The following is a 15,887-nucleotide window of genomic DNA, read 5'->3' on the forward strand; positions in this document are numbered from 1 at the left end:
AAACATAAAGAAAATAACTAGAAATTCACTCATTTTCCTATAAATATTTTTTTATTCTTCCATCACACTAAACACACCCAAGAATTTGTGACAATATGGTTATTTTATCAAACAAAGCTTGGGCTGGAAAAAAGATCATCTTATGCTTCCGCGGCATACATGGAGTAGCAGAGCCAGAATATTTAGTAAGGAGTGTCAAAATATACATGTGATGCTATCAAACGGAACACAGAACCTCAAGCAGTTTTTGCAACCCTTAACAACTACACTAAACCATTAGCTTGTATCAAGAGGTGTCAACACTTGTATACATATTTATTAAATCAAATTTTGACCTATATATACAATGTATCAAGAGGTGTCAACACTTGTATACATATTTATTAAATCAAATTTTGACCTATATATACAATGTATCAAGAGGTGTCAACACTTGTATTACATATTTATCAAATAAAATTTTGACCTATATATACAATATATACAATGTAATTTCCAACGAAAGGGTATCGAGTGACACCGTTGCCCTAGCGTAGCTCAGCCCCTATATACATGGTGAAGGCAAAATGCTTTGTTCACCAAACCATTTTATTTATTTTTCTGTTGAGAAAACTAACCTTTTAATGAGCTGATATTACAGACTAATCCTTTATTCATAAGCAAAAATCTCCCACAAATTAAAGTTCATGAACCCAATAAAATACTCTCAAAAGAATTTAAAAGAGGCAAATAGAGATGGTTTTAAAATATTACCTAGCTCTTCTTAAGTTCTTTTAATCATCTACTTTTCCTAAATGGTCATGAATATCTTGAGAACGCCATTGTGAAGTTCCAACACACAATATAATGTTATGTCTTCCTCCAAGAAGAGTATTGAGTAGTATAAAAATTTTATAAGTATTAGTCTGAGACATCCTAATTACGTAGCTTCATTCTCACTAAAAGACACAAAACTAACAGACACTTCAACAAAGCAAAAACATGAATCAGATGATTTCAGCAATTCCCCTGTCAATTCAATGGAGTTAGCCCAGAAGGGGCTCAAATTATCAGCCTCTGAAGCAAAATCATGTCACCCATGGACCATGTTAAGCGTTTTTAGCTGTCGAAATCATTCACAGATCCACCATTGTCCCAGCAAGACTCAATATCTTCTGAATCACTTGCAATAAACTTGCGTAATTTACATAAGCCAATATTATAGTCATTTGTCAGTAATGCAATCTATCTAAAGCAGTAACTCACCTCACGGAGCCATGAATGAGAAGGCCTCAAAATCTTGAGGTTTCAGAAACCAGTTCTTGAAATTTGAACTTCCTTTAAAGGTTTCTGAAGCTACATTATATTCTTGCGACTTATCCTGCAAAAGATAATATAAAGAAGGTGAAACAGTCTGTTTTCACGAATTCACCTTGAAAATATTAGTCTCTCTTCAGTTCAGCTAAAGTGAGCAGTATAAAATTATGACAAAAGAACAATGCCTTATTTAACAAAATACGCATATACTTGTATCCACAGACTACATCTCACCTTTATTGCTATGAAATATTAGTGCCTCTTAACCCAAAATGAAAAGAGATACCAATAAGTTTTCGTGAATATGCAAACATTTGTACACAAAGAACTGCAAGTCACCTTTAGTTCTCGATAAGAGTTCCCAACGAAAGCATGTTCACCTAAGCAATTACATGACAGTGATAAGAAGGATTCCGAAAGGCGCTTCCTGAAACGATCATAGTATATGTCATTCCCACAAAGATCTACAAGATATTCCACATATCATGGCTAAACATTTACATAACAGAATGGAGAAAGTACTAAAGCACATTTTATTAACTAGTTGACAGCGTGGTGTGCAGTATGCACATTAATTAGTTAAAAACTTAAAATAACAAAATTGTGGGACTCCTCATCAATCATCAGAAAGAATTTTCTTAAATTCTATTCCACTGAAATTAAGAATCATAGAACAGCAACGCTATAGAATTTTCTAAAATCTATTTCTGATGAGCTTACTTGCATAAAGAAGACTCGGTGGAAGGAGACATAGCGCCCTTTGCAGAAGTGCCCTGCTTCCTGCCAGTGGTTCCAAGAATGACTTCATGCAATCCAGAGTTGTTCCAGCATATGGAGTACCTTGACATTAGAACACACTCTTTGAAGTAAATACAATAGAAATGCCAACAGATTATTCGTCCAGATAAATGAATATTCACCTACCCACATGTTAAAGTAGTCAGAGCAGTTTCAGAATGTTGAAACTCCTCGGGTGGAATTGACGCAACAAAGACAAGTGGCTACCAAAGGTGAAAGGAAAAAATGTAACATACAGACAGTGAGGATAAGATGAAGAAGCATGGTTAGAAAATTGTGCAGAAACCTTGTTTACTTGAAATGGATCCATTAACTTGTTGGACAATGGTAAGATACGCTCGTATGTAGCCCTCATCACTTCATCTTCAATAATAGAGGTTTTTGAAGCTATATGGGATTGTCCAATGGTCACAGAAGAAATATAAATTGGCTCCAAGAAGTAAGAAAGTAGAGCTCCTGCAGTAAGACGGTACTGACTGAAATCAGAAACAATACAGAACTTCCGGTAAATATTAAAAGATCACCGCGATAAGTAAAAGCAAGGCTCCTGCAATATTAACTATTGGCTTCAAGTAAAAACAATGATTACCACCAGAAAGTACCATAACAACCACCGAAAATTTCATTACAGCACATCTTGAAAGCACTCTATAGAGGAAGGCTTCACAAAGTTGTTAATACAATACCTACCAGAGCAGTGTTCACAGGTTTCTCCATTTCATGAGACAAATCTCTTCAGCAATTTAAGAGTCTAAGCACCAGGAAAAAAAATTCTTCAAAAAGTCATATGATGATACATCACAAACTACTCCCACCATTTAAATTTATGTGTCTTAGTTAGCTGGCATGGAGTTTAAGAAAATAAGGAAGACTTTTGGATTCTTACCGTTTTAAACTAAAGGTGTCGAATGGTACCAAATGCCCTTTGAATCTTGTGGTCTTAAACATGGTAGGAGTGATGATTGAATTAAAGAGCTACTAAATAGAGAAAGTGGCATTCTTTTTATAATAGACTAGAAAGGAAAGACACATAAATTGGAACTCAGGGAGTACTTCACAATCCCATGAACCAAACAAGTGAACATCAGACCAACCATGTTATTGCATAATGAATAGTCAGATATCATAATGACTTTGTGGATGTCTTACTAACACCCTGACATTAAATGGGATTTCATGATAGGCATATTAACTCCATCAAAGATGGACATTTACAAAAGAAGATTAACAATCTGGTAAAACATTTGATAATTTCATCTAACTGCTAAATCTCAATTAATTAAATGAAGTGAAAGATTGATTTAACACATCATTTTAGTAGATCTAGAGAAACTGCTTATCACCACATTGATCAATTGCAGTTGTCAAACATCATTGATGCATTTTAAAACAGTGCACAATATAAAAACAATAAGATCAGTAAATACAAGATAAAGAACATGTGCTGCAACAGCTTCTGTATTATTTATATATTTTGAGAAAGGTAACACACACACACACACACACACACACACACATATATATATAACATTATTGAAAGCATATGTAACAACTAGAAATATAAGGAACCTTGTACACCAACCACGTTCCAACGGGCAATTTTATCAGAGCAGCTGACTGACAAAGTTGTATCTCCACGGCCAGGTTTTCGCATGACTGTACCAAGGGGTATGGGGAAAGAACCTGCAAAGATAGAAATCTGAAATTATTCTTAAGAAAAAAATAAACAGACAGGAGAACATGAGTTTCTAATTCCCAAATTAGAACTTCGGTGGAAAAATCTTGAAGTGAGCCAACATCAAAGTGTAATCCACAAGTGGGGTCTAGGAAGGTAGAGTTCACACAGACCTTACCCCTACCTCGTAGAGGTAGAGAGGTTGTTTCCGTTTTCGAAAGACCCTTGACTGAAGTGTATCAAATCAAAATAGTCATGACAAGGAAATACAAAAATGAAGAAACCACGGCAACCAATATGAAAAGCAATACAAAGCATACAAAAAAGGAACAGTAACAACGTTATATGGTAGATATCGACAAGCAAGAAGCAACATGAATAAGGCTAATACTACAACATACATGGTGTTACGAACTACCGACAAGCCTAATCCCACTGAAAAAACACGAAAACACTCAACTACCTACTAACCTTCTACCCTATTCCACAGCCTCCATACAACTATTGTCAACTTTGCTACTTAGATAAGTTATGTTATGCCTAATAATTGTTCGTAACAACTGCTACAAACTAATATTCCAAATCCATGATCTGCATTTGCCCAATGAACTGTTGCTTGGGTAATTTCAAAAACCAAAACTAAGGAACTCCTTCAGAAGACATCATAATGTAGAAGACACAGAAAGGCTAACACTTCCAATTTATTAGAATACATTCCATAGACATCATGATCAGTCCTTTTCTAAAAAAAAATGAACGCTATAATTTGGTCCTCAAGTCAGTTAACTGCTGATGTGACATGTGTTTACTATTAATGTTTACACTACAAAAAAAATCCATACCAGAATAAGTGATGAATACTAAACAGTCACAAGCAGGATACTCTCCCAGCTTAAACTAAAAGCTCACCTTGGTCCTTTTGCTTTTAAATCTTTAGCATACACGGTAAAGTTATAACATTTTATAAACAAGGGAAATAAAAACTCGCTTACAAGGAGTATACCAAAAAGTAGAAAACCTTACCAAATCAAAAAATAAATCCTTAGTCTAAAGGATTAAAAAGCAAAAAAACAAAGGGTGCTAGATGTTGATCAATTTAAATCCCTTTATAACGATTAAACAATATATACATTTTTATTTTTGAGAATAAACAATATATATTTTTAGTTTCTCTATCAATATACATGCACATAATGAAGACAGGAACCTAATTTCGGAAAGGAGATCTATTTTATTTTTAAAAAATTTCTAACGTACTACCTTCTTCCTCCTTTTTTTTTTTTATAAACAATTTCAAGCATACCTCACGAGGAAGAAGACATGTTCAAAGAGTAAGTGATAACAGTTCATATTTGTAAGAAGGAATATAAGGATTTGATGATCTCATTTGTTCCAATGAAACTGGCCCAGGAAAGAAAATCGCACACTGTAGTTGAGGTAATGCACTAGATCTTTATCTCCTAAATTGTGCTTAATTTTTATCTTCTTTCCGATAGAGACATTTGCAGCTTTACTACCACTCTTGACTTGCACACACACTCAATAGGATTATTCAAAGGTCAGAGGCCCCACCAACCCATCAAGACAACATGCTAAGTGAAGGGGCTAAGAACTAGATATTGAGCCCTATCAGTTGAGCTTGAATCATCAAAAAGTGAAAAAAAAAATATCCCAAAAGATATAAACTGAGTGCTCACAGTAGGCCAGAATGGAATTGGACTACAGGCTTGCGACCAGGCTTGGACTAGGAATCCATGTTAGTACTCTTATCTTAACAAACTCAGCCTGACCGGTGAACAGAGATATCAATAAACACTCTAGCAGAAAAGATCAAAACAAATGAAAATCCTACCCCACCTGGAATTAATTTAAACATATCTTCGCCAATAAATCCAAGTAACAGAAGACCCAAAAGGTCCTACATGACAGACAATAAGGGGCTCAAGAAAGGCATTAAAGGAACTGGTTATGGCTAATTTTACTACTATGGTCATACCATCATTCATAGCAGTATATCCTGACGAGTCCCCTTTTGAATAACTAAGTTGCATAGATGGGCACATCATGTCCCCATTCTTTGCAGGACTATCATGCAATAAAGCAAGCTCTGAACCTGGTGAGGCAACTCCACCTGCAAAGAAACTAATATAATAACTAAATTGAAAATCCAGAGAGTTCTACTCTTACATGAATTGAAGAAAGGGTATAAAGAAGTATAACAGACTACCACTACCTACAGGGTAATTGTGAAATGTACAAATGTAACTGCCACCCGCGCTTCATTTTCAATTTTTTTGTTCCTAAACCATCACTCTCCAAATGGAACATGAAGTTGTCCACATCATCACATAACACACTTCCATTGCTACGTGCATGACTATTGTAAACATCTTGAATCTCTGAATACAAGTACCTGGTGTGATCAAAGAAAATCTTCAAGGATAATGATAAAATTCATTTTCCTGTAACCAACGATAGGACATATTTCATTCATGTACACCTAGACATATCCTTGATAAACTTAAGTATACAACACCCAAAAAAGAGACATTAGCACTGCAGCATAGGTACTACACTCCTAAAATTTTAGAAAAAGGACTTTCATCGCCCAATTTGAGTAGCGTTTCCTCACTCCAGAAAAATCACGCCTTAGAGTTTAGAAGTTAGGTCGATCCTATGAATAGCATGAAAAACCAGTTTCTGCTTAAGGTGAAGGGTAGAATGGTAGGAGGGCGAAGGTTCATTTCTCGGAGTTGTTTAGAACTAAAATCAGAATGCCACCACCTTTGAGTTTTCAGCCCCTTCCAATACTACCAGAGGGGAAAGATGTTAGTCCCATCTTTCTTGAACAAGACAACAATATGCCAATCCTCATTAGTTGTTAAAAACAAAACAGTAATATAGTCTGTCAACTTCAGAATACTGGTTTGCCGAAGTATAATCAGTTCGTGATGATCTCGAGTGAAAACGAGAATGCTTTGATACTACTCATACAAGTCATCATCCATGATTGGAACAGTTTGCTTATCAATTTATAATGTTCTAAATATCCAAAAAAAAAAAATTTTGAAGAATCCAGTTCAATTCCTGCTTTGAAGATTGTTCTTAATAAGACAGAGAAAGTAAAATTAACAAGGAAAAAAAGAAGACCTTAGTAGAGCTCTTCTTGCGATAATTTCAGCATGCGAATCATTCACAACATCTCCATTCGAACTCCGTCGCGAACGGCCTATGCATTTTGTTCCCGTTCCCAGCGAAATCACTTTCAGTTCTGCAAAATAATAAGCAATTATGGTTACTTCAGCAAAATAGAAAATAGAAATCGGCAAAAGGATCAATTTTTTTAAAGGACTTTCAAAAATTGTTCCTTCATAGGACCTTGTGAAGGTGAAGATACAAGAAAAGCAGCCAAAACAGTGACTTCACGGCCTTGAGGTTTTCCTTTCTTCGGTAGACGGTGGTATACCGAGAGCACTGCTTCTGATACTTTCTCACCCCACTGTTTCTCCGGTGCTGGAGACGGAGCTTGCGCCGTTTCTCCGGCAGTCTCCATAGTTTCAGTGACAGGCCTAAAGAAACTTAAAAGAGGCCTAATATTTCGGTAAACTTACGTAAATATACTGCAATAACAAAATATATTTTTCTTTTTAGTTGATCGTTTTTAACGAGTTTAATTGATATTATAAAGAATAATTTTTATTCATATATAATATATATTTTAATGATATATAATTTATTTTCACACATTTTAATTCACTTATAATATAATATGTCAATTTTTTATCAAATAAACATAATATTTTTTAAAAATAATTATAATTCATATATATTGCATACATAATTCACTTTTAATAATTTAACATAGTACTGCAATAAATGATAATAAATAAAAAGCATTACTAAAATCAGTAATTATTTATTAAAATGTATCAATTTATGAAATTTTTCTATTTCATTTTTATCATTATATATAGAATTTTATGGAAAAAAAATCAAAAATATCACTCAACTTTATTATATCAATATCGTTAAAATAAAATTATTTTTACCTTCTTTAATATATTTATCATATTTGCCCCTCTATGGACAGAAACCCAAATCAATCAAAATTGACCCGATTTCTTTAAAGAGTGACATATTACCCATCTATCTATCTTTAACCCATCATTTTCATTTCACCTAAATTTTAAACCCTAAAACTACTACTTCTTCTTCTTCAAATTTCTCTGTGAAAATGTCTGGTCGTGAAATGTGAAAATTTCAAATTTCTTCAAAGACTGTTAACTGCTATCGATTTAGTCTATGCTCTGAAGAGACATGGAAGGACTCTCTATGGATTTGGTGGTTAGATTGGGAGTTTACTTTGTTTGAACTCTAGCTAGTTGGCTCCGCATTTTGATCGACATTTTTAATTAGTTGTCATTTGTCAATATATGCATTTTCATCTCTCTCTTCCCTGTTAATGTTGAATCCGATCAACAAAATCATTGCTCCGACAAAATTTTATTTTCATCGAATACAATTTATTGGCTGATTGTTTTCGTTTTATTTTTCTCCTATCCTCTACTATTTCTTTGTTTTTCTCTTGTTGATAAAGAAAAAATAAAGTTCAAATGAACAACAAATAAAGAATCATGGTAGAATTGGGGAAATACAATTGCAAAATTATCAATGATATTTTTTTAAAAGAATGAGTTGAATTATTTTGGGTTAAGAAAAAAAATGGGTCGGGCATGGGTTTTAAATGAGTAATGGGTCATTTTTTAAGAAATCGAGATAATTTAATTGATTTGGAGATTTTCGTCCATAGAGGGAAAAATATGATAAGTTTATTAATAGTAGGGGTAAAAATAACTCTATTTTATCGATAAGGATATAATCAACTAATAAATCAAAGTTAAAGGCAATTTTTTTAACCCTTTTTCCTAGTTTTATTAAAATCTATTTTCTAGTTATTTTAGATTCGAACTTATTAGGTTATGTTTTATAATTAGTTTGTTTTAGTAATTTATTTTCAAATGATAATATAGCTAATACATTGTATCTCTCTTTAGATATTGTTTATAACATTTAATCAATTTTAGTCTTTAAAAAAAAAAATCTTTCGGCTGAGGTAACTGTTACAGAAACTTGTTAAACATTATTCTATAAGCAATACGTATATTTGGAAAAGAATCAAATCTTTTTATTTGAATGAGAATTTTCATTAGATCATTATATTTTACTTGTATTATTTTTCTTAACACTTTTAATTCAAAAGATAAATCTAAACCATCAACACTAGAATAACTATTACGTGTTAAAGAAAATTCAAGACTAAGACAATATTTTTAAAATTCTCATTATCTAGTGATCTCAATATTTACCGCTAAATAAGAAATCAAAAATATTTTCATATGCTTCAATTGGTTCAAATCTATTTTGAAGTGAAAAAAATGGTTTGATGGACTCTACATATATATAAAGCAATCAACTCTAAATGATTTTTAAAGGATTTTGTGATTTCGCTATTCATATTTTCATCAAATTGCTTCTTATGAAATTTAGATTTATTTTTATCTCATATAAAATTTTCTTTCATAGCACTCATAATATATATAATATTTTTAAAAGATAGCAAATATAAATATTTTTTAAAATTGAGGGCCTCAAGATATATGAAACTCCAAGCGATATCTTTATATTATGTTTGGATCATTGTTATCCATTATATTTTATTGTTACTATGTTTATTTGTTTTGATTGTTACTTCAAATGTATTGTACCGTATTATTACATTTTGTTGTTACGTTACTATGAAAACCTTTATTTTATGGAACAACCAATTTGATGTGTTCCCATTGTTACTTAATTTTTTTTCCAATTATATCTTTACATAATATTTAAAATACTATTCTACCCTTTACCTTAATTATTTAAATCTAGTCATCTACCCTAGAATAATTAAAGATATTTTAGTAAATTTATAAATTACAATACAGTACGATACAATCAAACCAAATAATTAAAATGTCATTAAAGAACAACAAACAATATAATCTAGTTAAACATTGTTTCTACCATACAAGACTGTAAATAGAGTACAGTATAATATAATATATTATGAAATAATAAGTAGCAATAATTCAAAGTGATGACCTGAATAAGACGGCCCTATTCAGTGAATTGCTTGAATTAGAAGAAGAATATAAGTACACACAAGTCATTTTCAGTGAATATTTTTCATCAAACATATATTTAGCTTAGTGAAAATTAGCTAATTATTCTGAATTTAAGGTTTGCTATGTCATATTTTAATTTTTTTTTTATCAATTTATTTCTTGATAAACGTTTTCTACTTGGTTAAAAGACATAAACCTTTGAGGTTTCTAAAAATGACATTGAATAGGCGGTTGGTTATGCAATACATATTACGAGATGAAATTACTTGGACGTGTGATCTCATACTGATTCCATTTCATGAATTTTATATCCCCCAAAAGTCATGATTTGAAAATTCTATATCATGATTTGATATTTTTGAAATATGAAAATTGATCCACCAATTTATATTTTGTTAAAACAATTTCACTTCTATATCTATTAACCATTTATTTCATATGTAAATAAAATTAATAAACACATTATTACTTTTTAAAATTTATTATTTGCTACGACATAAATTTATTATTACTTTGAATTTTGTGAATAAAATGATAAAGTAGAAATTAATTTATGAGTATAAATAAGCAGGGAGTAACACTTTTTAATTTTTCATTAAAAATAAAAGAATTTCTCTTTTGGCTACATATGAAAATGTTTAAAGCAATTTAATATGTAAAAAGAACAAAATTGGTGATGTGTGTTTGACAATCACTATTTTCATATGTTTGATTTTAGCACGATATTTAAATGCACTGCAAATGTGTAATTTGCACACAAGTGAAACAAGACAATATTGACTCACAAGTGAAAATTGTCATAACTTTTATAGTGTTACTCAATTCTTTGCGAGAATACCAAAGGGGTGATGAAATATTTATAATATATGAGAATGAAACTGTAGTTGCGAATAATATTGACCAACAAATGACTCTAAGTAGCAATGTTGGTTAATTTTCTCGGTCATATGATGGAAAATGCAAGTTTAACGTGAAGAGATTGTTCATACTATGTGGGGAAAATAATGTTAAAAACCAGTACACTACAATTTATGTTCAATTATTTTATTGAATTATAGTAAAATGTTAAGTGGAGAACAAATAACTTTGTAAAAATTTATTATGTGGTGTTATAATTTTTTTATTTGGTAAGATAGGATAAATAATTAGTGTTATTTTAATAGTTTTACAACTTATGAGATTTTTATGTTAATGAGAAGATATACAACACAAAAATTTCCTATCATGTGTTCAAATAAAACTTCAACTTCATCTATATCTCATGATTTCATGTCGCATGGTCAAATGGGCCGAATAAGCATTTGAATATGCGATTTCATCTGATGATTTGATATCATGAGTGAAATCAATGTTTGGACATGCTATTACACTTTTCATCTCATGAGATGAAATCTCATATTCTTAAAAAAAAATAGGTTTAAAATTTTCATGTCTTGATTTCACATTTTTAAATACAAAACTTGATCCATGTTTATATTTTATAATAATAATAATAATAATAATAATAATAAAAAGATACTATTTATATCTATATACTTTTTCCAGAAAACATCACAGGAGTAATGAAATATTTCACAAATGTGAACGTAACCCTTTGCAAGCAGCTAAATTGCCCACGTTGAATCAGTTTCAATCTAAGAGGAGATGATCCAAATTAAAGAAGGGACGGACCCATCCTGAGGTAAGGGAGGTCAAGCGATGCCCCTTAGTCAAAAATTACATTGAATATAAATATTAAATTTTGGTTTACTAACCTCATAAATATTTTTTTACTACAATCATTAGTACCCTTAATAACAATTGTGGATCCGGATCAAGAGATATAGGCTTAGTCTTTAAAGCAAAGTTCTTAATTTGTTGCTATAAAACATAATTTATTGCCTTAAAGAAGGCTTCTTTTACCGATGAATTCGCAATGGAGGTTGAGAAGATAAAAAAAAGAGTTGCTAACATTGACGTGCAAGGACAACTTACAACATCGTAGATTTAAGTAACAACAACTCTTGCTTAGAAACTTTGTAGGCAAGTTTAGTGATAAAGTTAAGTGTTCGAGACTAGTATATACATAATCTACAATACTCCAGATATTTTAAAATTCATTAGATGAAACTGATATATTATCATTTTTGTAATTGTAAGAATATATGTGAGTTACTTTTGTGACAAATGATATCTTAGCTCTAATTCCCAAATTTGAGGAATATATCAGACTTTCGTCATTTTTTAAACTTGTAATTTTAATATTTAAATTCTTGTTTGGACATGAATTTTGCTTGAAAAAAATTGAAGCTTCATAAGAGAGTAAAATTTCTTCCAAACACCGACATAGAAAATTTAAAAACATTTAAAAATCAAGCATTTAAGGATGAATTTTTTGAAATTTGATCTAAAATATATAATCAAACGCTAGCAATACGTTGCTTTAAAAAAAGTTTATGCATCTAATAAGAGGGAATTACTACTTGCTCACAAAGTCAGTTTTGTTATTTCATGTATATGTAGATATATTCAAATAAGGGAAAAAGATCAAAAAAGGTCTAGATATGCCCTCCGTTTAAAGTTTGGTTCACTCATGTCTTCGCCGATCAACTTTTGGTCCAAATATGTTCTTACGGGCGTTAGTTGTCATGTTGGACATATCCAACTCATTTTTCATTTATTTAAATGCCACATAGAATTGTCATGTCATTTTGACCTTACCACATGACGCTTATATGAAAATAGAAAGATATTCAGACTCATAAACACCTAATCTGACCCATAAATCAACCCACTTTTAAATAAATTATCCTACCGATTTCAACAATTTTGTTTAATTTTTATTTTTCGATAAATTCTAAAAATGAATAATTGATTAATTAAAAAAAATAAGAAGAATATGAAAAAAAATATAAATTTAACACAAATAATTATAGTAACCTTAAATTCAATTTAAACAGTTTTTTAATTTTTTTCGATAAATTCTAAAAATGAATAATTGATTAATTAAAAAAATAAGAAGAATATGAAAAAAACATATAAAATTTAACACAAATAATTATAGTAACCTTAAATTCAATTTAAACAGTTTTTTAATTTTTTTTGATAATTCCCGAAATGAGTTTATTAACAAAAAATATGAAAAAATATAAAAATTACGCAAAAAATTCACAAATAAAAAATAGAAAAATATGAAAAAAATAGAAAATAGAAAAACTTTTGAAATTATTGAATTTAAGGTTACTGTATTTATTTGTGAATTTTGACGTAAATTTTTTATTTTGTTTTCATATTTTCCCCCTTTTATTAATCAATTACTCATTTTTGGGATTTGTCGAAAAAATAAAAAAGTTTAAAAAAATTGTAGAATGAAATGTTACTACAATTATTTTTGGCGTTAATTTATATTTTTTCATACTTTTCATATTTTTTATTAATCAATTATTCATTTTTGAGATTTATCGAAAAAATAAAAATTTAAAAAAAATATTTAAATGTTAGATTTAAGGTTACTATACTTATTTGTGAATTTTCGGCGTTAATTTTATATATTTTTCCTTTTTTTATTAATCAATTACTCATTTTTGAGATTTACCGAAAAAATTAAAATTAAACAAAATTGTTAAAAATGGATCGGATAGTGAATTTAAAAGGAGTTGATTTATGGCTCGGATTAGGTGTTTATGAGTTCGAATATCTTTTCATTTTCATATAAATGTCATGTGGTAAAGTTAAAATGACATGAGAATTTAATGTGACATTTAAAGAAATAAAAAACTGAGTTGGATATGTCCAACATGGCAACTAACGCCCATAAGGGCATATTTGGTCCAAAAGTTGGACGGCGAGGACATGAGTGAACCAAACTTTAAACGGAGGGTATATCTAGACCTTTTCAAATAGTTTAGGGGCATATTTGACCCTTTTTCCTTCAAATAATTATTAAACACGATGTTAGAGTCAGAATTTTCATTAAATGGTGTTAGTTTTACCGTATCAAGATATTATTTTGGTGTAATTTATCAAGAACTTTACATTATTTACTATTATATCATTTTTGTTTAATATTGTTTATTTTCATTAGTCTATAATTTGAACGTGTGTATATAAAAAATTTCAAAATAAAATAAAATAAAAATATTTGAAGAAAAAGAATTAGAATACAAAACTACATGTGAACCTAATTTTTATTATAATATTAATTACGTGTTTTTTGTTTTTTAAATGTAAAAAAATAAAAATTGAATCTAAAAGAAAAGTGGAAAAAGAGGAAAAGAGCCTAAGCATCGTCATAAGGAATATTTTTGGACCCCTTTACAGGGCTATTAGCACTCATAGTGAATTTATAAATGCATAACATTAACAATTAGAAAAGAAATTAATTGATTCTCCATTACTTAATTACATTTTCCTAAAAATAAACACGATGAGTTATTTATTTCAATAAAATTTGAAAAGAAAAAAAAATAGGGAGAACATGGGAAAAAAGGTGTAGAAACATATTGTATGTGATAAAAATTTCATCAAATCGCAATTGAAAAAATTAATTGTGTTCGTAGAGACCTCAAATTCGGGATCGAGTTTTATAAATATGCTTCCTAAGAATTTGGTTATAAATAGTCTTCTATTATGTTATAGTACAACATTTGATCATTTTGGTTATAAATAGTCTTCTATTATGTCATTGTACAACATTTGATCATTATTCATTTACCAGCTATGTACTTTTACTTTTTTGATTTCGATGTTATTGAGAATGTCAATAATATGATTAAAAAGTTTTGATCAAACTAAGTTATAATATAAAGCAAATCATCAAAATAATATGTTTTTTTTAAATTTTATAAAATTACTATAAACGTATTTTACGATAACGTTTTAGGGTATATATTTTTTTTAGTTGACGGCGTTAGATTGATACACGTTACGTTTTAGGAGTAAAACGTTACTTACATTTACGTATATCAACCTAACGCTGTTAGTTTTTTAAAAACGGAATATACCCTAAAACGTTAGGGTGAAATACGTTTATACTAATTTTATAAAATTTTAGAAAAATATGTTATTTTGGTAAATTAATTTATATCATGGTTTAGTTTAGTCAAAAATTTAAAAACTTAACTTTAAATTTTTCTTTTTATTCTTAATGAAATTATTCATACATTTATAACGACACAAATATCTAAAAGAAAATTTTAAACCAAAAATTGCAAAAGTCCTTTTAATTTTTTTTATGTCAAGTTAAACAACATCACATAAATTAAAACAAAGATAAAATCAGAAACAACATAAACTACACGTCTAATGAGTTCTTCACTAAATTATATCTATCAGATTTGAAGAACTTACGATTTGACAAACTTAAAAGATCAAAACTACGTACTCAGAAATATATTTAAAGAATACTTTAGACCTATCTCCAAGTATGAGAGACCGATGTCTAATATATTTTCTCATATATAATTTCTATTTTCTCCTACCATCCAACTTTGGTAGGTGTCATGTAGGCGCCACGTAAATTAATAAAAATGGTGATACAATATTTAACTGTACAAGGTCAATATGTGCCTAAAATTGGAAATATATCACAAAATGTATGACGAAGGATAAATATGACCCTTTTCTAAGAGTACAAAGGCAAATATCACCCTTTTCCGTTTTATTTTCTTACATATAATTTATATTTTAATGAGATTATACTGAATATATCTTATTATTGTTATTAAATATAATTTCTTTTTAACTATATAAAAAATTAAATATGAATTTGACATTAAACTTGGACCCTCGTGTTTTTCGCCTAGCCATTCTTTCAAAACAGATGAAGACAAATTAGACACAAAAAATATTGCTACTTCTTAATAATAAATAAAACTAATTAAAATAAAATATATATAATCATTTTTTATAATTGAACACACGTTTTCTACACTGTCTAATAAATAAATAAATAAATACAACTTTAAAGTTTTTGAATC

The 15,887-nt window shown here is 29.6% G+C and overlaps 1 protein-coding gene across 19 annotated transcripts; it reads right to left on the reverse strand.

The window, feature by feature from the left end:
- Positions 1 to 836: 836 nt before the first annotated feature.
- On the reverse strand, positions 837 to 7,422 carry LOC101259338 (tRNA-specific adenosine deaminase TAD1). Of its 19 annotated transcripts, none has more exons than XR_011221398.1 (11): positions 7,148 to 7,422; positions 6,920 to 7,040; positions 6,007 to 6,182; positions 5,766 to 5,900; positions 3,664 to 3,777; positions 2,381 to 2,550; positions 2,225 to 2,297; positions 2,017 to 2,136; positions 1,636 to 1,723; positions 1,246 to 1,360; positions 837 to 1,154 (listed from the first exon to the last, which is right to left on the reverse strand). XR_011221398.1 is itself a non-coding variant. In XM_069298130.1 (11 exons), exons 1-10 carry the CDS (start codon positions 7,320 to 7,322, stop codon positions 1,247 to 1,249), a joined length of 1,281 nt encoding a protein of 426 aa, XP_069154231.1. In that variant the 5' UTR covers positions 7,323 to 7,422; the 3' UTR covers positions 837 to 1,154; position 1,246. The 19 variants fall into 19 exon arrangements, 12 of the variants coding, with proteins under 12 accessions (XP_069154231.1, XP_069154233.1, XP_069154230.1 ...); XR_011221399.1 differs by having other exon boundaries at positions 837 to 1,162; XR_003246989.2 differs by having other exon boundaries at positions 837 to 1,173; positions 2,390 to 2,550; positions 5,766 to 5,911; positions 6,003 to 6,182.
- Positions 7,423 to 15,887: the final 8,465 nt, after the last annotated feature.

This window comes from Solanum lycopersicum, chromosome 5 (assembly GCF_036512215.1).
Source record: "Solanum lycopersicum chromosome 5, SLM_r2.1".
Lineage (NCBI taxonomy): Eukaryota > Viridiplantae > Streptophyta > Magnoliopsida > Solanales > Solanaceae > Solanum > Solanum lycopersicum.